Here is a 25,351-nt window from a genome sequence, read left to right as displayed (position 1 = left end):
ATCCTAGAAAGAGTTTGTCATAGTTTGTATTTGAGTCTTCGCGTATTGTTTGCATGACTCTTTTCTGAGTTTCCGGTTCAAGCTCTTCAAACAGTGCCTGTCCATATGGAATAAGCTCGTTTCCAAATATATGTTTTTGTAGCCATTCTGGTTTTCTTTCCATGTTACCAACAATATCCTTTGTGAATGGGAAAGCTTCTACCCAATCTTTCAGTCTTGCGTCATTTATTTCTGTAGTTGGTTTTATTTTGTCAAGGAACATGTTTTTCAATACTAACATTTCATTTGGTACTGTCCATTTGAGTTTTCTTAAATATTCATCCCTTCTCAGTTCATCGTCTGCAAAGTAAGTTTTTATGACATTTTGTAAACTTTCGTTTGCAAGGTCATGTACAATAGGTTCTCTTCCTTCTCCCTCCCTAACTTTCTTTCTAAACTCTTCACCAAATATACCATCTTTATGGTTCTGTGTAGTTCTTTGAGATAAATGTTCTAGAACGTCAGGTGTTATATTTCCATCAGCCATGTTCATTTCATACTGGTTCAAAATATCTGCATCTTTCATATCTTTCAATGGCATTAAAGCCGCGCTGAAAATACCAGCTATATCTGGTTCACCATTGACTTCCATTGCGTCTACAACTTCTTGGAATTGTGGTTGTAAGTTTATGAACCACCTATTCGGATTAGCTTTATGACCCCATCTCATTGTAGTTCCATCGTCTGCAGAAACAAAAGTAGGTTTGTTTCCATCTTGGTTAGGTTCTGAATGAACTTTAAACAATGTTTCATTTCTATATGTTTTCTTGAAATTTAACCTTTTATTTTCACCGAGTTCATCCGAAGATTGAACGTTAAATGCTCGTAAGTAAAAAGGGTTGTTGTATTTGTGTACATTTTCTTTCAGTACTTCCATTCTATGCTGAATATTTTCATCTGGTGTTGGAGTCTTTTGTATGTCGGCAAACATTTTTCGATATTCTTCTACTATGTCAGCCGAATCTTTCTTAGACTCTTGGAAAGATTCCATATTCACCTCATACTCTTGTTGAGGGTCAAGATTTTTCGGCTGTTCCAAATCTTCATCTAGTTCTGTGAAGTTAGTTTCCAAAGGAGGGACTTGTTCGTTTCCTTCAGGCTCTTCTAGCTGTTGTTGCTGAACTATTTCATCCATGTCTGGTTGTATCTGAACTATTTCTTCCTGTGGAGTTTCTTGTACCTCATCTGCTGGCATTTCATATATTCCGAGACCGTTTTTAACAAGTTCCCTATCTAAGTCATCCGGACTCATAAACCTTTCTTCTTTCGTTCCGTCTCTATTTTTTACGCGTTTCATGACGGGAGTTGAATTGTCATTTAGCTCTGACATCAAATATCTCGGAGTAAATTCAGTCATGTCATTTGGATGATATGCTATTAAATCATATCCCTTAGCGAGCTTGTATTTTCCAGGTTTGAAATTATATCCCATTTGGTGCTGAGTCATAAAGCTAAATAGGTTCGGGTCAGAATTTCCTTCATTGAACTTTCTAATAGCTTCTTTATATCTGTCACTAAAGTCAATAGTATCTGAGTAACCATACTCTTCTTTAAGCATTTTTAAGAATTCTTGGTTTCCTTGTTCTCTACTTCTTTTATGTCCTTGCTCTGTTTGTGGTTGTTGTTGTGCAGGGTTTTGAACTGTTGGTTGTTGTGCTGGATTTTGAACTGTTGGTTGTTGTGTTGGTTGTTGTGTTGGTTGTTGTGCTGGATTTTGAACTGTTGGTTGTTGTGTTGGTTGTTGTGTTGGTTGTTGTGCTGGTTTTGGTGCATGCCTGTGTCTGTGTCCATGTGACGATGTAAATGTTTTAGGTAGTCCTGGTGCAGGTGCTTCTCTTGGAGGGTTTGGTGGTATATAAGTTCCACCAGCTGGCACATATGTTCCATCTGCAGCGTAATGTCCTACCTGACTTTTCGTTTTTAAGAAAGCATTTACTAGGTCTGTTTTGGTCTGTTGTAACTCTTTTTCTTGACTTTTCACAACAGTTGCTCTAACGGCGTCATAGGCACTTTGAACTACCTGTCTCGTTGCTGCATCTGTTATTTTCGTCATATTTTGTGCTACTTCTTTTAACTCTTTGTCGAAACCTTCAGACTTCAGTTTCTTTCCAGATGAGAAGTCGTTCACTTGTTTCACCTTACTATGAAGAGCTTCGAAGGCGTTCTTAAAGTCAGCATTCATTAAAGCTTCATTTGAACTGTCTTCATCCGCTTGTATTTTTGTCCTTATCGACCCTATAAGCTGGGCTGCTTTAGCGTTGGCTTGGGCATCTAACCAGTCATTGTTAGCTTTTATATATTCTGCGCTTTTCATTGCCTTTTGCATAGCCGCGTCGTTATTTTTACTTTCTTGTGCTAAGTTTTCATACTGTACGGTTTGGTTTTGCAACTGTAAAAGTTTTTCTGCCTTTACATTTACTTCAACTTCTTTTTTATACTCATCGCTATCCATATATGTCTTCAGGGCTTTTTGTTTTATTTCTTCATCTTTCAGTACTTTATATTGAGTAGTATGGTTTTTCAAATTTATGACATCTTGTTCCATTTTTGCTACTTCTGTTGCTTTTTCTGACACTTTTTTCGCATATTGCTCTGTACTTAGTTCTTTCAGTTGTTCTTCTTTCTTCTTTTTCTCTACGTTTAACTCATTGAGTTTCTTTGTGTGTCTGTCATATTCTAGTTTCTTTTCGTTTTCACTTATTTGCTTCTGTATGTCTATGTTTGACTTTTTGACATCTGTTATTTGATTTTTGAGTGAACTCAAATTCATTTGACTTTGAGGGTTATAGGCTGTTCCGTCTGCAGCTCCACCATAGCCTGCCATTTTCGCTAAAAGTGCCGCTCTTAAACCTCCACTCTGTGCACCAATAACTCGGTTTAAAAGCATAGGATTGCTTGACATTTGTTGCAACATAGTGGGGTCATTCAGCATTTGTTGTTGCAACTGTTGTTGTGGTGTCAGTCTTACTATTGGATGTTTCAATGCTCTCTTCCTCTTACGTATATTCTTACGTAGCTTACGTGGCATTTTAAGTGAAGTTAAAAAGCGGTTTTTGACAGATGTTTGTATGACACTTTCTCCGGTTTATAGGACCTCTCTCATATTCTATCTTATCGTAAATAAAACTCACAGTCATGTATGTCCTCTAACCATCTCATGACACTTTCCAAACCACTTTTATCGGATGTAAAGTAAAAACATGGATGGTTATGTAAAACGTCTAAGGTTTCTAAAGAGTCTCTCAAAGTATATTTCTTGGAACGCCCGTAACTTTTCTGTAGCGACGATAGACCCTTACTTGTCCGGACATAGTTATACTATTTTTTTTACCGAAAAGTCAACGACAACGACTTTCAAAAATTTTATGGGCTAGAAGGCACGAAGTGCCTGGGAAGCCCCCTTTACCCAAAAAAAACCTCATTTTATATAAACTGCATTTTATACTAAACATCTTCAGGGGCTAGAGGGGCGCAGCCCTGGAAGCCCCACTACCTTTTTTTTTTTTTTTTTTTTTTTTTTATTTATAGAATACAAGCCTATATTACTAGCGAATAATGAATTTGAACAAATATAGAGAATTTTAAAGTTAGCTTCTTACCCTCGAAGGGGTTCAAGATTTCTAATCTAATAACAAATCTAAATCCATCTTTACAGAAATTTGAGGCGTGTGAAAAAATTAAATTGAGTACGATAAAATCCGATTTCAAAAAACGAATTCACTGCAAACATATTAATAAATTAATTTTGCTTAAGGGTTTCGTTTTGCTAAAATTGTCACTTTTATAGCATATTTGTTTTTGGATGTTTTGCGAAACCAAAAAAAAACTATGATATACAATGTGTGTGTAAAGAAAATACTTTATTTACTAGTTAAAAAATCATTTGGTATTGATCAAGTTATTTTTTCTGGATAAGATATTATATGGATAATTGGATAGAAAATACAATTATATAATCTTGTACCTGGTTTAATTAAGCTAATTGTCATCAGAAACTTGTAATTTTTATGAATTTCAGATTTTCTTTTCATTACTGCTTTTCTTAATAGGTCAAGTTCTTATTTACGTTATAAAGTATGATATTTACAAATATCAAGTTATCATGTTTTTTGAGAAATTATGAGAAACAAACAAAAATGAAAAAGATAGGAATAGCAATGAATAGTGATGTGGGTATAGAAAATGTAAGAGATATAAAAAAAAAAAAAAAAAAAAAGGTAGTGGGGCTTCCAGGGGCTGCGCCCCTTCTAGCCCCGAAGATGTTTAGTATAAATGAAGTTTTTATTCGGAAAATTGTTAGTCTTCTTGGTCGAAAACATTATATAATGTTTCACTTTTCACAAATTATATATGTTTTCATGTTTTGTCAAGACTTCTTCTTCGTAAATGTTTTGTCAAGACTTCTTCGTAAATGTTTTGTCAAGACTTCTTCTTCGTAAATGTTTTGTCAAGACTTCTTCTTCGTAAATGTTTTGTCAAGACTTCTTCGTAAATGTTTTGTCAAGACTTCTTCGTAAATGTTTTGTCAAGACTTCTTCGTAAATGTTTTGTCAAGACTTCTTCGTAAATGTTTTGTCAAGACTTCTTCTTCGTAAATGTTTTGTCAAGACTTCTTCGTAAATGTTTTGTCAAGACTTCTTCGTAAAATCAGACAAAAATAATGTTTAGGTGAAGAGGTGAGATTTCACCTGTTTTTTCACCTCATTTCTCACCTCTTGAATTTTCATGAAATTTACACCAAAAATATATTTTAGGTGAAGAGGTGAGATTTCACCTGTTTTTTCACCTCATTTCTCACCTCTTGAATTTTCATGAAATTTACACCAAAAATATATTTTAGGTGAAGAGGTGAGATTTCACCTGTTTTTTCACCTAATTTTTCACCCTCTTGAATTTTACACCAAAAATATATTTTAGGTGAAGAGGTGAGATTTCACCTGTTTTTTCACCTAATTTTTCACCCTCTTGAATTTTCATGAAATTTACACCAAAAATATACTACTAGGGTCATTTACGAAGAAATCTCAACAAAGTCTTTACGATGAAATCTTGACAAAACATAGACAAGAAAGTTCATGAGAAATTAGATGAAGAAGTCTTAACAAAGTCTTTACGAAGAAATTCATGAAAATTCAAGAGGTGAGAAATGAGGTGAAAAAAGAGGTGAAATCTCACCTCTTCACCTAAAATATATTTTTGGTCATTTACGAAGAAGTCTTAACAAAGTCTTTACGAAGAAGTCTTGACAAAGTCTTTACGAAGAAGTCACAATAAAGTCTTTACGAAGAAATTCATGAAAATTCAACGGGTGAGAAATGAGGTGAGAAAACAGGTGACATCTCACCTCATATGTCCTTACTGAAAAAGTATGTGTTCCATCTGAAGTTCTTATATACGGGTCTTCCAGGAGCTTTTCACAAAATATATATGTTTTCATGTTTTGTCACTTTTCTGTCACTTTTCAGGGAAAAAACATTTTTATTGTATATAAAATGAATTTTACAAAACCACCGTTACCCTTCTTTGGAAATAAGAGTAGATGTAAAGATATTCTATTGAGAGAACTTAAGAAACTACCGAATGGTCTAACATTTGTAGATTTGTTCGGTGGAAGTTTCTATATATCTCATTTGTGCCATACTGTATTTCCTGACTCAGAGATTATATGCAATGACTTCGACAACTATATGAACCGTCTCAAACATATACCAGACACTAACAAAATATTGAAAGAGTTAAAAGAAAAGATACCTATAGGTAAGATGGAACGTATACCATTAGATAAGAAAAATATTGTAAGAGAGGTTTTGAAAAAAGCAGAGTATATTGACTGGGATAGTATATCTTCTAGACTATTATATAGTGGTTCTATAAGAGTTCATGACATTGAAACACTTATGTCAAACGTTTTATATCTTAACTATACAAATGTTTTCAAAGAGGACATAGAAAAATATACTGAGGGTATAGAGTTTGTGAGATGTCGTTGGACAGAGTTGTATGAAAAATATAAAAACAAGGAAAATGTTTTCTTTATAGTAGACCCGCCGTTCTTTAACACATACGATTTTCAATACCAAGCAGACTGGACTTTGAGAGACTCTTTAGAAACTTTAGACGTTTTACATAACCATCCATGCTTTTACTTTACATCCGATAAAAGTGGTTTGGAAACCGTTATGAGATGGTTAGAGGACATACATGACTATGAGTTTAGATATGACAAGATAGAATATGAGAGAGGTCCCATAAACTGGAGAAAGTGTCATAACAAAGAAATTTTATTAGTAAGTAAATGTGGTTTGAAATAGACTACTTGTTTTAGGTTTTTTCCATTGTGTCATTTATTTATTTGACGTGGCAGAAAAGTACAGAGAATATGAAGATGAACCAATGCCTGCAAATGTTCAGTATATGTACTCGTAAGAGATATTTTTATCTAATATTAAATGGACGCACAGAACTTAGCGAATGCACAGCAACCTGGACAACCAAACCCAGAGAATATTCCAAATGAAGTTAGAATACAAACTGCAATGGCAAACTATGGTCAAGTGCCAACAGATGTACAAATGCAAACTGCCATGTCAAATGACGCTGCGTTAGGTTTGCCACCATGGTATGCAAATATGAGATGGAAAGAGTTTTATACAAACCCTGAAGTGGGATATAAACAACTCTATGCAGATGACGCGAACACAGGAGTTGACCCAGAGTATGTTTTCTACCAGAGGAGAAATAGAATGTATGAGCTCCAGTTAAAAAATGCTATGGAACTCAGAAGGAAACGTAAGAGACTAGGTGGACATTAGATTTTTACATATAGTAAAATGGGTTTCTTCAGTAGTATTGGAAACTTCTTTCGAAATGTTGGAAGAGGTATATGGAATGGAATAAAAACCGTAGGAAGAGGAATTTGGAACGGAGTCAAAAATATTGGTAAAAGAGTAGGTCAGTTCGTTGGTATTATACCTAAAGACCCTGAACCAGAAGAGCAAGCTCCTGTTATACAACAGCCTGAACCTGCACCACAGTCTAGTTGGCAACCAAATCCAACACCTCAACCGTATTAAAATTATATTTTTACCGTTCGATAGTAGTTGTATATGAGACTAAGTTCTAAGTAAAACGCATGGTATAATGGAACTATTCTCTTTCTTCCATCTGTTGTAAACCATACTTGAAAGTCTGAAATACTTCCACTCGGTGGTTCATATAGCTTTGTAGGTTTTCGTAAAAGTCATTTGCCAAGCATAAAAGAGTTTTGGGCGCCAGAAAATGAAGCATGAACTATAATAGCATCTGAGTCGAAAACATTTTCATATGTTCCATTAGGGTTTTCGACTTCATAAAAGTTCGGGTGTACTGGATATTCTGCAGGCTGATTTAACATCCTCAAAAATCTATAACCATGCCAAGTTGTTATATTTTGTAGAAATATAAACGTCTTCTCCAAGGTCTTCTATTCTATCGATTTTAACAGTTGCATTTTTCCTGTCATATAAAATATCGAGATGGTACTCTCCTTCGTCAATGTTGTACTGTTTTGCATATTCGAGATAGATATCGTTTATTTTTTCTTGAAAAGCTTGAAGAGTTGTTTTCTAAGTTTACAAGCAAACTAACTTGTAAAAGTTTTCCCTGTTCAAATTTCTCATACGTACGTTTCTCTTTGTTATAGTATCGAATTTCAAAAGCGACCGTAAATGGGAAACCATGTATGGCTTCTGAAATGAATTTCATTCTACGAAAGCCAATAGCTTTTGTGACGGATGGGTCTCTTAGCCATCTTAACGGGTAGTCAAAACGATAGCCTTCATGCTTTACGGTCTCTGTCTCAAACTTTTGACCGACATTCGTAAAAAGTTCATCTAATGGTTTAGTTGTAGCAACTCTAGAATTTTCTTTTTCTATTGAAAGCATATTTTATCTAGAATAAAAATGTCGAAAGAAACAGCGTCTATGAGAGAAATACAACACAACCGACAACTCATTTTGCAAGCTCTAAATAAGAACACAACAAACTTTTCAAACTATTCTAAGATATCTGAGTCATTGAAAGAAGGAAACTTAAAACTGACGATAAACCCATTGACAGACGAGTTTCTGTTTCAAGACAGTAAGAACCATACTGTTTGTGTAAATCCAACAAAAGGAACTTTAAACGAGAAGCCTATAAAAGAACTTCTTTTGAAAGCAGATGTTGACAACAAAGCTGACAAAGAGTATGTCATTGAAAAAGTTCAAGAAGAACATGACAGAGCAGATGCAACATATGCAACGAAAGAACATACTCATCCTGAACTAGCGGACAAAACATATGTTGACAATAAAATGTCAAGTGAAGTGACAAGAGCTGACAAAGAATATTCTAAAAAGACTCATACACATACCATTGCAAATATTACAAACTTACAAGAAACCTTAAACAGGAAAAGTGACGTTGGACATACACATACCATTGCAAATATTACAAACTTACAAGAAACCTTAAACAGGAAAAGTGACGTTGGACATACACATACCATTGCAAATATTACAAACTTACAAGAAACCTTAAACAGGAAAAGTGACGTTGGACATACACATACATCTTCTGAAATAACAGACTTAAACGTTAGCCTTGAAAAGAAGGCAGATAAGAACCATACACACGATTTCTTCGCAACTGTTGGTATAGAAAATATTGAAGGAACGGTTGAAGAAACTGGTGGGGATGTATTAAATTGGAAACCTCCTAACTTTCCACAAGGTTTAACATCGGAGGATGACATAACAACGATGAAATACACTAGATGTAGAAATGTCTATGTCATGGAGGATGAAAACAATGTTAAATTCACTGCTCAAGATTTATATGATAAAAAAGCTGACAAAACAGAGCTTCAAACGTTAAAGACAGAAATACTTCAAACAGTATATCCTATAGGTTCTATTTACACGTCAATGAACTCTACCAAACCAGAAGTAGTACTTGGTTTGGAACTTGGACTCAAATAGTCGACAGGTTTTTGTATTGTGCAAACTCTTCAAAGGAAACAGGTGGAAGTAAAACGATTTCAGGTGCAAATTTACCTGCGCACAGTCACTACATAGATTTAAGTACATCTGAAGCAGGTTGGCATAAGCATAGATTTTGGGATTGGTCAGCAATGAAAAAAGGTAAAGGATATGATGTTAAAGACGACGTTCAGTTTGCTATAAATTGTTTCTGGGGTAGCACACAGGGAGAAGGAAACCATACACATCGCGTTTCAGGGTATACACAAACAACGGGACAAAGTAAAGACTACATGCCACCTTACATGACAGTTTACGCATGGTATAGAATTGCTTAGTCGTCATTTTCAACTTCTTTAGCATATTCGTCAGGAGTTGTCTTATATTTGTTAGGAACTGTCTTTGAAAGTATACCACCTTGAACTTTGACAAGTTTGAAACGAGGTCTGACAATAGTAGTTTTATCTTCTGCTTGCAGTGTGTACATTTTGCCATGTTTGCCTAAAACTTCATAATATTCTCTTGTATACTTTCTTCTATTTTTACGAACACGAATGCGAGTACCTGTCGAGTTCCCATTGTTGTCATAGTCAATAGTATTTTCATATGGGTCGCGTTTAGGTATTTCTATTTTTACTTTGTCACCTTTCTTAAGTTTGAAGCCTGGCATTCTTTCTTGTTTGTCTCTTTTGACTAAACTATTAAATATATAGTCTTTCTCTAAGTCGGGTTGTTTTTCATTTCTTCAGGGAGTGGTTTCCCAAACCTTTTTGTTTACGGGTATTGTAAATATTTAAAACTTGTCTCATCTTTGCCATGGAGAAGTGTCTATACTTGTCGTCATATGACATTTCATCTACCTCACCACCTTGTGGTTGGTTTAAGTCTCTTAAGATTTTTATACAACTGTCAATGACACCAAGAGCAGAATGGTTTTGGTCGACAATGAAATATTGGTTTACATTTTTTGAACGCAGATAGTTTTTAATATCGTCTGATTTGAAAGAACTTTCACAGTCAGATGTCAGTTTTGTTGGATGGTATTTGTCAACGAATATTGTCAAAGCAGTTTTCACATCTAAAATATTTTTGGACTGTAATGGTATGGCTTCACAGTATCTTGTGTTTTGACCGACAAATATTAACCAGTATGGTGGTCCATCTGTTCTAACTCTCGGAATGTTTTCCAAGATATCCATAAACCAAGCATTTGGTGTTGAACTAAAGATTTTTACCATGAGTGCTTTCTTTGTTGCTTTAGAAACATACGGGTCCTTGTTTGGATTCGTCATTTTTACCCCATAAGAAATGGGTTTATTTGGCGCATTAGCAGGAGTTGCATCCAGATTTTTGCCCGCAGTGGGAACAATAGCCAGAGGTGCATTTGGAATTGGAAGGAAGATTTTGAGTACATTAGGTATACTGAAAGAGAAAGCACAACCTATTATACAAACTGTACAGAAAGGTTGGGATGTAGCACGAGATGCAACAAATCTTATTCCAAATCCTGAAACAAGAGGAAAAGTTCAAGGATGGATGGACAATGTAGGAAGACAAGCAGGAAACTACTATAACAAAGCAAATGACTACTATAACCAAGCAGGGCACTATATGGACCAAGGTGAAAGATTCTTTAACAGAGGATATAACCATGCACAACAATGGGTAAACAATAACCAACCTCAACCGCCTCAAACGTGGGGAATGTAAAGTTTTTTACTGAGATGAAATGAACAATACAGCATTGAGACAAATGGGTTCAAGATGGATTTGTCGACTTCCAGCAGTTACACAACACGTGTTTGTCAAGTTCTTCCTATACCTCAGGAAGTTTTAGACCGACTTAAAAAACCTTAAACAACAACCAGTTGAAAACAAACCAAAACTAAAATTTTTTACTGAGATGAAATGACCGAAGAAGTTGAAACGGTAGATTTGACACCACAAACAAAAAGTTCAGAACCATTGTCAAAACCTGTCAAAGAACTTACAGATGAAGAGAAAAATTCAATAATAGAAAGTCCAGGTCTGGAAATACAAACCCTAACTATAAAGTCACTTTTCATAGAAATGGAACGGCTAGTATCTCAAAAAAGAAACAGACTCTCACAAATAAAATATTGAAGTCTGAAGAGTTAAAAGACAACAGAATGGAAAAGTATATTTTACCGACGAACAGTTCATTATAGAACATCTCATTGACTTAGAGTTCGAAAATATTCTAAACTTTACAACAAACACAAAAAGTGAAAGGAAAACAGAAACAGATGGCATATGATATTTATGAAGATGTTGACGAACAACAACATACCTGCAAGTGAAGTAAAGTCAGAGTGAACCGAAAAGTGACGAAAGACCGATAGAAGAAGGGGAGCCAAAAACTGAAGATAAACCAAAACCAAAGTTTAGTTTCCAAACTAAACCAAGTCAACCTTCATTAGCTGGTATGGGTTGGCGTCAAAGACTTTTGGTAGCAGGTGGTTACGTAAAGTAAAAAAAACAGTATATTTTTAAAAAAAAATATTTTTTTATTTTATTTGAAATGTACGCTGAGTTTGTTGGAGTAGACCGTTGGGAAACTTGTTTGTTAGATGAAGAGTATGAAATGGCATACCATTTAAAATAAAACATTTTTTAAAAAATATATTTTTTTATTTTATTTGAAATGTACGTTGAGTTTGTTGGAGTAGACCGTTGGGAAACTTGTTTGTTAGATGAGAAATATGAAATTCACTGTTCTGAGCCTTTTGAAATAAGGAAGAAAGAGACAAAAAGAGTTTTAAGCGAATGGGAGCGAAATGACGGATATGCTATTATGAAGATGAGTGGAAAACACTATCTTAAACATGTCGTCATTGCAACTCATTTTATACCGAACCCTAACAATTTACCGTGTGTGGACCATATAAACCATATAAGAAACGACAATAGACTTAAAAACTTGCGTTGGGTCACTCGTTCTGAAAACAATAAGAACATAAGCAAATTTGGAGATATTGTATTCGAATTTGTCGACGAACTAGAAGATGAAGCAATTGAAATTAGAGACTATGGTAAGCATACGTTTGAGTTTTACTACTATAGCGAAGAACAAGACTCTTTCTACTTTTATACCGGCGTAAACTATAGGAAATTACAAGTATATTTTACTAAGGCGGGCTATGCTCATGTAAACGCTAGAGATACAGATGGAAAACGCGTTCGAATACTTCTTAACAAATTCAAGAAGCTATATGGCATACTATTTTAAAACAGTATATTTTTACATATATTAAATGTTTCAGGTTGAAAAACAAAGAACAAAAGTAGCAGATACAAAACCGTTAGACTATATCTTTACAAATGCCGGTAGAAATATTTCAGATGAAGAAATTTCATCCCGTACTTACAGGTTTGACTATCCAATTCGTTGGCTTCAAAGTCCTTCAGATGCAAAGGCAATAGGATTTAGAAGAGTTTTGTTTTCAAAAAGAACGAACGCTTTTATGTTCGCAGTATATTTTCATGGGCAGTATAGAGGTTCTGATGGTCTAATAGACAAATTTGATGAAATGAGAATCTTTACAATTCGTTCAGACGAAAACCTTGAGAAGACTCTAAATGACTTTCAAACTCAAATGAACAAATACTATTGGGAATTTCAAGAAAAATACGACTCTTTACTAAATGGAACATACTATCTGAAACTAGAATACAACAAGATGAATTCCACCGTTTCATTTCAAAAGATTGAAATTAACCCTCCAAGAGATACACAGTTTTTATTTTGGGAAGTAGACAAACGTTCTTGGGCACAATTTCTTCGGTTACTAAACCAGAACGAACCATTACCACCAGATGGTCCATTTAAATTTATACTTCCACCAGCAGATTTGACAGTTTATAAAAACGTGTTTGACCCTCAAAATGTTATGTGTCATGCAAGTTTCAGTTCAAGCAACAATAGTTTTCTATGTATTGGTAAGGACTTTTATGACTTTGCTTCTAAATTCTACGAACCACCTAGTAACAGTTTCTCTGACTTTCAAGTTTGGTTCACAACAAATGGTGTGCAACATATTATTCCATTGTACTATGACTTTTATCTCGAATTGTCTTTCATATATAACTACGGAAAAGTGCTGAAAAAGTATTGAAAAATGAGTTTTGGTTAGATGTTTTTTTAGGTGTGCCTATGTGCCTATGTGCCTCGGTCAAATGAACTTCTCTTAAAATTACTGACAACACGACATTTTGACAACATCGTAGAAAACACGCAAAACTCTTGAATTTTGTATAAAAAAAGCAACCCGCGGAATTCCGGCGGTTGGTATATTCTTCACAAAATGCTTGTTTTGAGGTTAAGCCACAAACGGATGTCCGACGGTTAAGCCACAAACGAATGTCCGACGGTTAAGCCACCAAAAAATATTTTTTATTTTTATTGTAAGAACTGAAATGACAGTCGAAGCAAAAACGTTCACGAACAAATCTAATGGCGAAACATTCACAAAAGGCACTTACAACGGTATTGAAGTCTTACGTAGAGACATGGATGGTTATGTAAATGCAACAAATATGTGTCAGCAGTTTAGGAAAGACTTTAGAAAGTTGTTGGAAAATAAGTCCTGGGAAGAGTATTTTGAGGCATTTTGTGAAGAATATACCAACCGCCGGAATTCCGGCGGTTGCTTTTTATACAAAGTTCATGCAGGAATTCCGGATGAAATCAAACATGTTAGAGGAACGTATGTAGACCCAAGACTTGTAAACTATATAGCAATGTGGGCCTCTCCAAAATATTGTATAGCAGTTGGAAAAATTATGGACTCCATAGACAAGAAAGTTCATGAGAAATTAGATGAAGAAGAACTTGAAGATACAGTAGAGAATGCTAAACCTTTGTTCGAAGAAGAAGTTAGAAAAATGCATGAAAAACAAATAGAACATGAACGTGAGATATGTTCTGGTTATAGAGACTCGCCATACGAACTAGACCAATGGGAACAAGAAGATTTAAAGAGAGAATTTAGAGAATATGAACTCGCTAAGATAGCATTAGAAGCTGCAGAAGAGAGGTTAAAAGCTTGGGGTTGTTTTGTACAAAAATATTGTGAGTAAATGAACCATTTTTTTCGACAAAAATATATTTTAGGTGAAGAGGTGAGATTTCACCCGTTTTCTCACCTGTTTTCTCACCTGTTGAATTTTCATGAATTTCCTTAAGATAAAAAATATATTTTAGTTTTTTATAAAATATTTTTTTTTATTTTTATTGTAAGAACATGTTAGCAACAACTTCACCAAACTCGTTAGTCATGAATCCTACGTCAATGTTAGTAGAAATGAAAAGCTTCATTCCTTCTTCATATACTTTCGAAACAGAAATCCAGAAGATAAAGCAAGAACTTTTAACAAGTAATTTAGATTGCACTGCGAAAGATGAAACAAATGAAGAATATCTTTATGAAATGCAGGACATTATTGACCATCTACCTAAACTTCCTGAAATCCAACAACAAAAGCTCACTATTCCTGAATTCGATGAAATAGAAGTCAGACCAACCGACTCAGTAGAAATAAAGAAGTTCATACGTAATGTAAACTATGAGTTTCTAGGATTTCATTGCAACCACAAAGTCATGGACAAAGACTGCGATATGGTATATAAGAATGTTTCTGACATATATAAATCTGAAGAATTTAAGACCTACGACAACTTTGTTTCGTTAGTTGCTGAATGTGTATGGCAGATAAGAGATAAAGATAAAAGAGGTAAGGTATGGAATGAACAGATAAAACCAGCAACTTTTGAGTTAAAGAAAACCATTGACGCTATAGTTGTACTTGCAGGACAAATTTCAATGTACAATGCTAAAATGAACCCGCAATGTTCTAAATGTAAAGCAGCAATGAGGAAATATAACTACTCCGTCAAAGAGATAGAAAGAATGAGAAACGACTATGCAGATTTAAAGAAAGAAGCAGAAAAGCCAGCAGAAAATAAAATGGACATGTTAGAATTTCTGAACAAAAACTATCCAACAGCAGAAGATTTCCTTCTATCTGACGTCAAGAAGAAGTATAAAGAAACTTTCGGTATCGTTAAAACATTCGATGTACTAAAAGAAGAAATAGAAGCTACGAAACTGTTTAGGATTTCAAATATACATCGTACAATTCATGTAAAACGCTTGTGAAAAAAAGAGGTGAAAAATTAGGTGAAAAAAGAGGTGAAATCTCACCTCTTCACCTAAAATATATTTTTATTGAATTCAGCAACAAAATTCTGAGTAAAATAATTTTTAGGGCATGTGTCAAACCGTTGAGTTTTCACAAAATTTTAAAAATAACTTGGGTGAGAAAAGAGGTGAGAAAACGGGTGAGATGTCACCTTCTACCCTAAAATATATTTTTGCTGAAAAATGACCAAATTTCATGAATTTCCTTAAGATAGAAAAAATAAAGTTATTTTTATTTTTTTTATTTTTTTTATCTTGTATGTAAGAACAGAAATGTTAAACATTGAGTTTGAAACAGTTAGAAAGATAGACAATGACACCAAAGTGGTTAGAATTGGTGATTTAAACGTAAGATACTCAAAGAAATACAAAAAATATTCTTTGTCAGACATTTTATCTCCATCTGGAAAGAGAGCAAAGGACTGGGTTAGAAATGCTTCTAGTCAGAAAATTTTGACAAGAAATCCTGAGCTTTTGATATCGGTAAGATTCTATGGAACTACAGCATATCTCATAGACAAAAGTCTTATACCAATAGTTTTGTTCTGGATTGACCCAGTTGTTGGATATAATTTCATAACATATGGTTCATTCGATACTGAACGTTGCAGTGAAGGCTTACTTTATATCGTTCAGAAACCGAAGGACTTCAATACAAAGAGATATAAGATAGGAAGAACATTTAATATAACTAAAAGATATGACAGTACAGTCAATAGAGTTAAGGTTGTGTTCGTTAACGATATGAGAGCTGCAGAAACAGAACTGCTTGAAGTTTTTGAGAAAAAGTATGGTGCTCCCACGAAAGGTAAAGAAACGTTTGAAGTAGATGAGATAGATAGTGCTATAAAATTATTTGACGAAGTTGCTGAAAAATACATGTAAAGCGTTTATTTTTGGTCTTTTATACAAGATAGAAAATAACGCTAATTTTATTTTTTTTTATTTTTTTATTTTGTATGTAAAGACAGATATGTCAACAACAGAGAACACAACAACTGCTATCGTTCATGAAGCCATAAGTGAAGAATACGAGTGGGTTCAGTTTAACAAACAGTTACGTCTCATTCGTTCGGTCAAAGACGACATGTACCAAATGCAAAGTATTTTGAATGCTCTTCGTTCTACAAAGCAAGCATACCATTGGTTTGAAAACCAACAGACAAAAGAACTTTTAGAAGAATTTCCTCATATGTTTGCGACCCTCGGAAAACCGAGGGTCGAGATTCCGTACGAAAATCGTCAAAATTTGCCAAATGGTTTGAGAGGTTGGTATGTACATAGACTTCTTGTAAATGCTGTTGCAATGTGGGCTTCACCTCGTTACGCTTGTTATATTTTCATGATGTTAGATGAAATTCATAGACAAGAACGTGAAGAGATGGAAAACAAGCTTGAAGCAAAAGACAAAAACATTCAGAAAAGAATACCACGTTCGGTACCAAAAGGAAAGGAAAAGAACTATAAGTATATGATTTACACTGAAGAGATGGAAAATGAAGAAGACAGAGATATGGTTATGTTGCATTTAGTCAGAAGAAACAACAAAAGCTTTTACGACCTTGCTAAGATTTACAAATCTGACAGAAATTGGTTCTATCGCGAAAACTTACCGATTTCAATGACACCAAATGAAGATGTGAAACAAATAGTTCAAGATACGTTACCTCAAACACACTATGATATTAAAGGTTGTACAATTCTTACCTTCAAAGAAGATTTGCCATTGTTAAAGGAAAAAATAACAGAGTATTTTGACAACTTCAAACAAGTAGAGTAAATGAACCATTTATTTTTCAAGCTTGACTTCAGATGGCTCAGGTAGCTCTAGATGGTAAATTGTCTTGTCAAATCCTTCTGGCATTCCAAGTTCTTCCTTCCGACATTCCAAGTCCTTCCCGACAACTGGAAAAAAATTTCCCGACAACTGGAAAAAAAATTCCCGACAACTGGAAAAAATTTTCCTGTTGTTCGTCCGTAAACCATTCAAATTTTCGAAAATTGAGAACTTTTTGGTCGAACGACAGAAAAAATTTTTCCTTCCGACAGGAAAAGTCCTTCCTTCCAACAGGAAAAGTTTTTCTTTCCGACAGGAAAAGTCCTTCCTTCTGGCATTCCGAGTTCTTCCTTCCGACAGGACACAAACGAATGTCCGACGTACCACCAACCGATGCCTTCCAAAGCCAGAAGAACCGAAAGCTGCAGCACCACAACAGACTAAGACTAAACACTTACATTTTTTACGCTTGACTTTTTACAATTTGAACTTTGTTTGCGTAGATATGAATTCTGAAAGAAGTATGAGGGTCTTGTATGACTTTGTACTTCTCCCATAGTTCATGTCTGTCAAACTTACCTGCCATGGACTCTTTCATAAGTTCCATGAAATCGTCTTCGGACAATCCGGGGAAAAGTACAATGTCAGTAAGTATTCTTTTAACATCCTTACTTAAACTCTTTGCTGTCTGTACACAAATGACAACTGAGATGTTAAAGTGTCTGAGCTTCTTAAGAATTCGACACATGTCTTGTTCTCTGTTCTTTAACAAAGGATGAGAGGCGAAATCATCTAAGATAAGAAGACATCTATGAGGGTAAGTCTTCCAATCGTAAGATTGCAATTTCTTCGAAATGTATTCTATCTCTTTCTGTTTGTTTCTGAAGTGTTTCTTCTCTAATATTCTCTGCATTTCCTCATTTGGGTCTTTAAACTTAGAATTTATATACTCATTTATAGCATTGTACTTCAAAACTCTTCTTTGGTACTTCTTTATCCAATCTAACAACTCAGAGTCTTTTATACATACTAACTTAGACTTTTTTATAATATCTTTGAACGAATTGACGGTTTGGTCAAATTGACCAGAAGTACTACAAATAACAACTAACTCATAGAATGGGTTCTTCTCATCTAGTTCTTGTTGTTGTGCAGCCATTTTAAGATAAGTGAAAGTCTTACCCGACCCAGGTGGTGCAATTAGACCTGTTATACCATTCTGAGCAAATAAGAACTTTTCATGTATGGGTTTTATCTGAGCATTTTCTAACTTCCTCTTGTTCTTGTTTAAAACATTCTCAAATTTCTTGTCAATGTCAGCAAACTTTTTTTCTAACATATTTTTAGAAAAATTAAAATTTTTATCTTTTTGAAAATGTCTAGCGATTTCGCTATCTATATTCGAGACAAACTTTTCGACAGCAAAACATCTGTCGACCATAAAATCTTACATAGTGTAAACAAGAAAGGTGAATTTGTTCTAAAGTTCTGTTTCTGGGAATATGACAAGAACCATAAAACATTACAAAGAGCAGTCTTAAAATTTGTCAATGACAGACTTGTTGACAGAGATGACGCCGATTGGAAAGATGAAGTCCAACAAAAGTTCTTAGAATGCAAAGAAGACACATGCGCTGTTCTTGAAGATGAAATAGAAAACAGAATAGAAGAGCTATTAAAGGACAAAGACCTTTTACAAAAATATGGTTCTGAGAAGTTTGACATAACTCCACCAGAGAAGAAGAAGAAGAGAGAGAAGAAAGAAAAGAAAGTAGAAGAAGAGAAGAAAGAACCTGAACCAGAGAAAAAGAAATTTGACATGTAAAAATAAAATTTTATTTTAGAACATTTCTGGGTCAATGTCAATGTTCTCTCTCTTTAGGAGCAAACACTGGCTTAGACTCTAAAATCTTTTTACCCAATTTACCTTGAACTTCAACTATCTTAGACTCATAATATTCATAGTCGTCTGCTTTCTTTGTTCATAAGGTATAACAAGTTTGTATGCTTTGCCTTCTTCGAGTTTTGAGAACTTTCTGTCAAAATTTTCTTTGACTGCTAACAAACCTTCTATGTCTAAGTCTTCAAAAGTTGCACCACTTTTTCTAACAACAGCAAACTTAACTGGTGCAATGTTCCAAATTTTGTCAAATGTAGACTTTTCAAAATTGTAGAAGTAAACATTCAAATATGCGAATGGAGCTAACTTATCTTTGACTTCTGTCATGTACTTATTTACTGAGATGAATTTCGTCATCTTTTTTATCGGATAAAAAAATATTTTTTATAAAATTTACTCAGAAAAATTTTTCTTTGTATATACGCCATTCTGAACATCTAAAAGATTTTTGACATTTGCCAAGAATGTACGTTTAGAAGCTGCCATATAACCATATTCTTGACAATATTGTTTATATTCATCATATAAAGACCTTTCATCTAATGACACAAAGTTAGTCTCATCTATAAACAGTTCATATACACTCTTGTTTGCTTCTAACAATGTTTGTCTCTCTTCGGTATGTGGAATTTGTCTTGGATTGAACTTTGAAATATCTAATGTCATGAAATATGAGAACAAGTGGTTGTAAAAGTTAGGTGTCAAAGTTTCTGCTAAGTCGTCAAAATATTCTGTATCTTGCATATGAGCTTCTGACGTTCTGACAACTACATATCTTCTGTCAGAACTTTCTAACTTCATCGGAACGGCGTTGTTTGAAACCATGATGAAATTTGCAACATTTTCACAAACTCTTTGGTCTTTATATTTTCTTTCAACAACTCCAACTTTGTCTGTTATAAGACTCTTCAAAGCATCTGAGTTTAAAACCTTTGTTGTATCTATACTTTGAAGTTCGTTACATACTATAAGTTTCATATTCTCTATTGAAGAGTTAAATTTACCGCAGATGTTTTCTAAGTTTGTCATATTCGGGTTCGAATAGCCCTCTAACAGTTTGCATAAGATATCTGTAAAGAAAGTGTTCTTACCTGTTCCTTGTTTTCCAATTACAATGAGAGCAGTTTCATTTTTAGCACTTGGATGTTGTAAGATGTTTGCAAACCAACATAAGATATACTCATAGACTCTTTCGTTTCCATTGCATATAATTTCTTTGACATGGTCTAACCAAGCTTCTATAACATTTTCTTTCCATTCTACTTGTTCGTATTTATATCCAGTGAAGATAGAATAGAAGTTTGGAGAAGGTGTATAGAACTTTATACCACGAACTGAAAATCTTCTAACTTTGACAATAAGATATCCCAAGCATCTAACATCTTCATACCAACTTGTACGACTTTTATTTTCTTAAGTTTCTGTTTACATTCTTGTTCTGAAACTATTGTCGCTTTAGGTTTGTTAAAGACTACATCCCATTCTTTCATGACATAACATTCTGGGGCAGAGTCGACATAAATGACTAAACGTTTCAAATTCTCGACTGCTTTGTTATAGTCTCGAAATGGACACATATTTCTGAAGGCTTGGAAGTCATAAAAATCTGAAACATCTATTCTGTACATTTTTATAAAAAAAAAAAAAATATTTTTTTATTCTTGACTTTGTTGTTCTTGAGCCATTTGTTGCATTTGTTGTTCTTGAGCTATTTGTTGTTGAAGTTGTTCTTGTAGTACAATACTTTCACCAGTTGCATCTTCCAATTCGAAACTTTCTGCCGTCATTGACAAATACATAGGACATAAAAGTTTTACAGGAACAAAGTTTGCGTCAACTAAGGTTAAGTTTATGTTTGCTAAAGTGTTTGAGTTTACTAAAGCTGAAAACTCTGCATTCGAATGAACAATAGGCAAACCAGCAGAGAAAGTGTTGTTTATACGCATGAGTATCTTTTGGTCATAGTAGTTTCTGTCGACATTCGAATAGCACTTTGAACCTAAGTTTGAAACAATATATAAAATAGGTGTACTTAAAGTCAATGGAACAGATAGACCTTGTATGACACCTTTTCCTGTTATAGGAAAATTTGGTAGTAAAAACCAGATATAATTTTGTATTATAGCTCATATCGTTTATAGTAAACTCAGTCGGACATCCAAACATAATGAAACCTGCTCTAGTTGCAGCACATGTTACATCCGTCCTTAAAGTATTAAATAAGTCAACAAAACCTGTTGGTGGTATATCTGAGTAAGTATCTTCAAAGAAGTATTTTTTACCATTCACAACAATAAAATCTTCTGGTGTCAAAAGAGCAAAACAAGCTTTAGTCGTCATTGTGTTTAAGGTTAGTTTACAATACCGTCCTTGAGGACTTTGTAAGTTTGTTGTTATAGAATTATATGACTCGGGGTTTTTAGTCGTAATAGTATAAACCATTATATCTTCTGCCATTTACTTAGCAAATAAATTTTTAATGAAATGTTGTGGTCGTTCAAATATTTTTATGACGTCTGGGAAACTATATTTTTAAGTTCAACGTTTCACCTCCTTTCATAACGTATATCTTGTCAATGACATTATATGAAACACCACAGCAAGCAATGTCGGGTTCTATTTCTTTGATGTTTATATCGTCTGCCTCTGTCAAAAGTTTCAATAGTTCTTTCAAAACTTCATGAGGTGCAATGACATATGAGTTCACTTTTACAGGGTTGTGTTCGACAAGTTTAACATTATACCCAAAGCTTGACAAATCTTCTCCTGAGTTTTAAGTTTGTCTTTAAGTTTTGAGGTAGTCGTTTCGAATATCTGCAACAGAACTTAAGTCTCTGCTAACTTCAGGATATGTTGGTTGTTCTTTTACAGGAACTATTGTTATACCATCTTCGTCCTCGTATTGGTTTCCCCACTTCAACATCTCTTTCTTTGACATTGACAACAACACTTTGACTGTTTGTTTGAGTTGGTGAATTTAACTTCACATCTGCCACCGCCATTAAACCTTTTGAAACACTTACGCTTCTATTTTTCGGAAATGACATTTTACTTAGAATAAAAAGATGGACGTATTCGGATATCTCTTCGAATTGAAGCAGAACAAAGTTTACACACACAAACAATACAAATACATTGACAGAATAGTTCTTTATACAAACAATGGAAAATGTATATAGAATAGCAGTCTTTGCTGAAACCAAAATATTTTCATAAAGCAAAGAAAGTTGGTATAACTGAAATGGTGAAAGTTCTTGAAGCAGACAAAAATATAACAACAAAACTTACAGATATTTCTAAAGGTAAGTTTATAATACAATATTATGTCAAAACTGGCGTACTGTCAATATTTTGACGGAGAGAAGTCAGTTCAAGAACAACTTACTGACCTGCTGCCAAAATCTGCTCGATGGAAGCTGTCGTTATGCCAATCTGAGGAGCCCCAGGTTTCATCGAACGAATCTTCAAAAGAGCATCTTCCGTGAAAAGTGCTATTGGTTTTGTAAACTTCTTTGCTTTCAATTCATCTGGACCGTCTCTGTCACCAGTATATTGTATTTGTACAGTACCAACAGTTGAAATACCACCCATAAAGTCTTCTGAGTCAGCAAATGGAATGCCAAGCCAAAAGTTTGAACGGTCTCCATTTGTATTTGAGTGTTTTGAGCTCCTGTATGAGTCCATACTTTCACATATGGCATAATAGAACTTTGCATTTCAGGGTTAATGGTTGTTGTGAAGTTGTTGTTAAAGTTCATAGCATCTAATGTCAAGTTGTATGACCTCATATCCTCAACTGTAGAATATTCTTCTCTTGGATAGTATTTGCCATCTATTTATATGGTATTTAATACCAGGGTTGTAGAAGCAAGAATAGTCATTTATAGTTCGTCTGAACAGTACAAACATAGTATCTGCATGTTTCATTGCAGTTGTTAAAGCAATATCTGTTCTTGCACCTGGGTCAGCACTTTGGTTCCAACTTCACCTGCAAAGTCTTTGACAGATATTTGGTGTATAGGAACATAAGTGGAACTGCAATATATTTGGCAGCTAAAGCATTTGAAATATCTGGGTCCAACATATAGACTGCAAGTCTGCTTTCTATTCTCTTGCATTCAAACTTTTCACATGTGAACTTAACTGGGTCCCAAGCAGTTCCAGCAGCATTGAAGTAGTAGTTTACTTCAGTGTTGAGGTTTGAGAAACCAAAGTCTAAGTCAACTTTGTCTTTGCAAAAGTCACAGAACTTGGCTCCACCAGTTCCAGCTACAGCAATGCTGAATGGGTCTTGCGTTGTGCAATGACTAAGTTTATTTTTGCTTGGAGTAAGTTCGATAGAAATTTTTCCTGCCCAGTTTGGCAAGTATCTTAAAAACCTGAAGATGAGGAAAGATGACAAAGGAACTCTAAGTTTCAGTTTTACTTTAGTGCAGCAGTTCCATCTGAACCAGAAAGGTTAACATAAACTCCTGGAACGTTAGGGTCAAGTCTTCTTATTTCTCAATAGTTGCATACTGGTCTGTTTGTTCTCTAGCTTGTGTGTTGTACTGAGTTTCTCAAAGCGAACCATTCATAGTTTGCCCATGTTACTGTTTGAACTAAGTCAGAGTTAGAATATATCTTATATCCCATGAAAACTTCTGGAGCATATTGGTATCCGACATAGAAAATTCCATTGCAACCTTTCTTGTCAGACAACTTGGCAGAAGGTTTTATTTCAATGTCTTGTTCCACGTATAAGAAAGAGTTGTCAATAGAAATTATATGAAACCTGTCGCAAGCAATATCTACTGTTGTTGAAGAACCTTCTCCAAACTCACCTACGTTTCCATAAGAAACAGCAGTTGTATATTCGTAAGTTCCAGGAACTATTTCTGACCTTCTAATGGCATTGTCGCATTCGTTATACCATTCGGAAACATTTCCATTCATGGCATCCAAAACTGTTGGCGTTATATTCTGAGCGGCGTACATTTCATATGAGTAAAAATATAGAATAGTTGGATTTATATGTCATAATAGAACCCACGTGGACCAAGCTTTACTTTCTTCCTGACTGAGTTTTTAACTCTTCTTTTTCCTTCATTGCCCTCTGCTTGAAGTTGTTGCATCTTTGCATTATGTTCATCTAGTATGTTGCAAATTTCCATGTCCTTTTTGCCTTTTGGCTCTTGGTCGCCCATCTCAGGTAACCTATATCCTAGAAAGAGTTTGTCATAGTTTGTATTTGAGTCTTCGCGTATTGTTTGCATGACTCTTTCCTGAGTTTCCGGTTCAAGCTCTTCAAACAGTGCCTGTCCATATGGAATATGCTCGTTTCCAAATATATGTTTTTGTAGCCATTCTGGTTTTCTTTCCATGTTACCAACTATATCTTTTGTGAATGGGAAAGCTTCTACCCAATCTTTCAGTCTTGCGTCGTTTATTTCTGTAGTTGGTTTTATTTTGTCAAGGAACATGTTTTTCAATACTAACATTTCATTTGGTACTGTCCATTTGAGTTTTCTTAAATATTCATCCCTTCTCGGTTCATTGTCTGCAAAGTAAGTTTTTATGACATTTTGTAAACTTTCGTTTGCAAGGTCATGTACAATAGGTTCTCTTCCTTCTCCCTCCCTAACTTTCTTTCTAAACTCTTCACCAAATATACCATCTCTATGGTTCTGTGTAGTTCTTTGAGATAAATGTTCTAGAACGTCAGGTGTTATATTTCCATCAGCCATGTTCATTTCATACTGGTCCAAAATATCTGCATGTTTCATATCTTTCAATGGCATTAAAGCCGCGCTTAAAATACCAGCTATATCTCGTTCACCATTGACTTCCATTGCGTCTACAACTTCTTGGAATTGTGGTTGTAAGTTTATGAACCACCTATCCGGATTAGCTTTATGACCCCATCTCATTGTAGTTCCATCGTCTGCAGAAACAAAAGTAGGTTTGTTTCCATCTTGGTTAGGTTCTGAATGAACTTTAAACAATGTTTCATTTCTATATGTTTTCTTGAAATTTAACCTTTTATTTTCACCGAGTTCATCCGAAGATTGAACGTTAAATGCTCGTAAGTAAAAAGGGTTGTTGTATTTGTGTACATTTTTTTTCAGTTCTTCCATTCTATGCTGAATATTTTCATCTGGTGCTGGAGTCTTTTGTATGTCGGCAAACATTTTTCGATATTCTTCTACTATGTCAGCCGAATTTTTTTTAGACTCTTGGAAATATTCCATATTCTCCGCATACTCTTGTTGAGGGTCAAGATTTTTCGGCTGTTCCAAATCTTCATCTAGTTCTGTGAAGTTAGTTTCCAAAGGAAGGACTTGTTCGTTTCCTTCAGGCTCTTCTAGCTGTTGTTGCTGAACTATTTCTTCCATGTCTGGTTGTATCTGAACTTCTTCCTGTGGAGTTTCTTGT

At 34.6% G+C, this 25,351-nt stretch overlaps 13 protein-coding genes and 2 pseudogenes across 15 annotated transcripts, besides 1 other annotated feature; 9 read left to right on the top strand and 6 right to left on the bottom strand.

Annotated features, from left to right (window-relative positions):
• Positions 1 to 612: 612 nt before the first annotated feature.
• TVAGG3_1040850 (protein of unknown function, DUF4106 family) lies at positions 613 to 3,067 on the bottom strand (the record flags this gene model as incomplete). Its single annotated transcript, XM_051255499.1, has 1 exon — positions 613 to 3,067. A coding segment is annotated over one exon (2,455 nt), but the record flags the coding sequence as incomplete, so codon positions are not given.
• A 3,421-nt stretch (positions 3,068 to 6,488) lies between these two features.
• On the top strand, positions 6,489 to 6,851 carry TVAGG3_1040840 (uncharacterized protein; the record flags this gene model as incomplete). The annotated part of the gene is made up of 1 exon (XM_051255498.1): positions 6,489 to 6,851. One exon carries the CDS (start codon positions 6,489 to 6,491, stop codon positions 6,849 to 6,851), a length of 363 nt encoding a protein of 120 aa, XP_051081072.1.
• Positions 6,852 to 6,869: 18 nt separating this feature from the next.
• On the top strand, positions 6,870 to 7,112 carry TVAGG3_1040830 (serine threonine-protein phosphatase family; the record flags this gene model as incomplete). The annotated part of the gene is made up of 1 exon (XM_051255497.1): positions 6,870 to 7,112. One exon carries the CDS (start codon positions 6,870 to 6,872, stop codon positions 7,110 to 7,112), a length of 243 nt encoding a protein of 80 aa, XP_051081071.1.
• A 1,117-nt stretch (positions 7,113 to 8,229) lies between these two features.
• Positions 8,230 to 23,860: a mobile genetic element.
• On the bottom strand, positions 9,603 to 10,238 carry TVAGG3_1040820 (annotated as a pseudogene). Its single transcript has one exon. A coding segment is annotated over exon 1 (636 nt).
• On the top strand, positions 10,348 to 10,749 carry TVAGG3_1040810 (uncharacterized protein; the record flags this gene model as incomplete). The annotated part of the gene is made up of 1 exon (XM_051255496.1): positions 10,348 to 10,749. The coding sequence occupies one exon, from the start codon at positions 10,348 to 10,350 to the stop codon at positions 10,747 to 10,749; it is 402 nt and encodes a 133-aa protein (XP_051081070.1).
• On the top strand, positions 12,315 to 12,787 carry TVAGG3_1040800 (uncharacterized protein; the record flags this gene model as incomplete). Its single annotated transcript, XM_051255495.1, has 1 exon — positions 12,315 to 12,787. A coding segment is annotated over one exon (473 nt), but the record flags the coding sequence as incomplete, so codon positions are not given.
• On the top strand, positions 13,477 to 14,139 carry TVAGG3_1040790 (uncharacterized protein; the record flags this gene model as incomplete). Its single annotated transcript, XM_051255494.1, has 1 exon — positions 13,477 to 14,139. One exon carries the CDS (start codon positions 13,477 to 13,479, stop codon positions 14,137 to 14,139), a length of 663 nt encoding a protein of 220 aa, XP_051081068.1.
• On the top strand, positions 14,898 to 15,218 carry TVAGG3_1040780 (organellar and viral DNA polymerase type B; the record flags this gene model as incomplete). Its single annotated transcript, XM_051255493.1, has 1 exon — positions 14,898 to 15,218. One exon carries the CDS (start codon positions 14,898 to 14,900, stop codon positions 15,216 to 15,218), a length of 321 nt encoding a protein of 106 aa, XP_051081067.1.
• TVAGG3_1040770 (organellar and viral DNA polymerase type B) lies at positions 15,693 to 16,145 on the top strand (the record flags this gene model as incomplete). The annotated part of the gene is made up of 1 exon (XM_051255492.1): positions 15,693 to 16,145. A coding segment is annotated over one exon (453 nt), but the record flags the coding sequence as incomplete, so codon positions are not given.
• On the top strand, positions 16,234 to 17,040 carry TVAGG3_1040760 (KilA, N-terminal/APSES-type HTH, DNA-binding family; the record flags this gene model as incomplete). Its single annotated transcript, XM_051255491.1, has 1 exon — positions 16,234 to 17,040. One exon carries the CDS (start codon positions 16,234 to 16,236, stop codon positions 17,038 to 17,040), a length of 807 nt encoding a protein of 268 aa, XP_051081065.1.
• TVAGG3_1040750 (protein of unknown function, DUF4106 family) lies at positions 17,501 to 18,196 on the bottom strand (the record flags this gene model as incomplete). The annotated part of the gene is made up of 1 exon (XM_051255490.1): positions 17,501 to 18,196. The coding sequence occupies one exon, from the start codon at positions 18,194 to 18,196 to the stop codon at positions 17,501 to 17,503; it is 696 nt and encodes a 231-aa protein (XP_051081064.1).
• On the top strand, positions 18,596 to 18,862 carry TVAGG3_1040740 (uncharacterized protein; the record flags this gene model as incomplete). The annotated part of the gene is made up of 1 exon (XM_051255489.1): positions 18,596 to 18,862. A coding segment is annotated over one exon (267 nt), but the record flags the coding sequence as incomplete, so codon positions are not given.
• Positions 18,878 to 19,294, bottom strand: TVAGG3_1040730 (annotated as a pseudogene). The gene has a single exon. A coding segment is annotated over exon 1 (417 nt).
• TVAGG3_1040720 (uncharacterized protein) lies at positions 19,375 to 20,260 on the bottom strand (the record flags this gene model as incomplete). The annotated part of the gene is made up of 1 exon (XM_051255488.1): positions 19,375 to 20,260. A coding segment is annotated over one exon (886 nt), but the record flags the coding sequence as incomplete, so codon positions are not given.
• An 86-nt stretch (positions 23,861 to 23,946) lies between the features above and the next one.
• TVAGG3_1040700 (protein of unknown function, DUF4106 family) lies at positions 23,947 to 24,768 on the bottom strand (the record flags this gene model as incomplete). Its single annotated transcript, XM_051255487.1, has 1 exon — positions 23,947 to 24,768. One exon carries the CDS (start codon positions 24,766 to 24,768, stop codon positions 23,947 to 23,949), a length of 822 nt encoding a protein of 273 aa, XP_051081061.1.
• Between the last annotated feature and the right edge of the window lie 583 nt (positions 24,769 to 25,351).

This window comes from Trichomonas vaginalis, chromosome I (assembly GCF_026262505.1).
Source record: "Trichomonas vaginalis G3 chromosome I, whole genome shotgun sequence".
Classification (NCBI taxonomy): domain Eukaryota; phylum Parabasalia; order Trichomonadida; family Trichomonadidae; genus Trichomonas; species Trichomonas vaginalis.
Note: the sequence above shows the minus strand (reverse complement) of the source record. Positions and strands in the feature narration are given on the sequence as shown.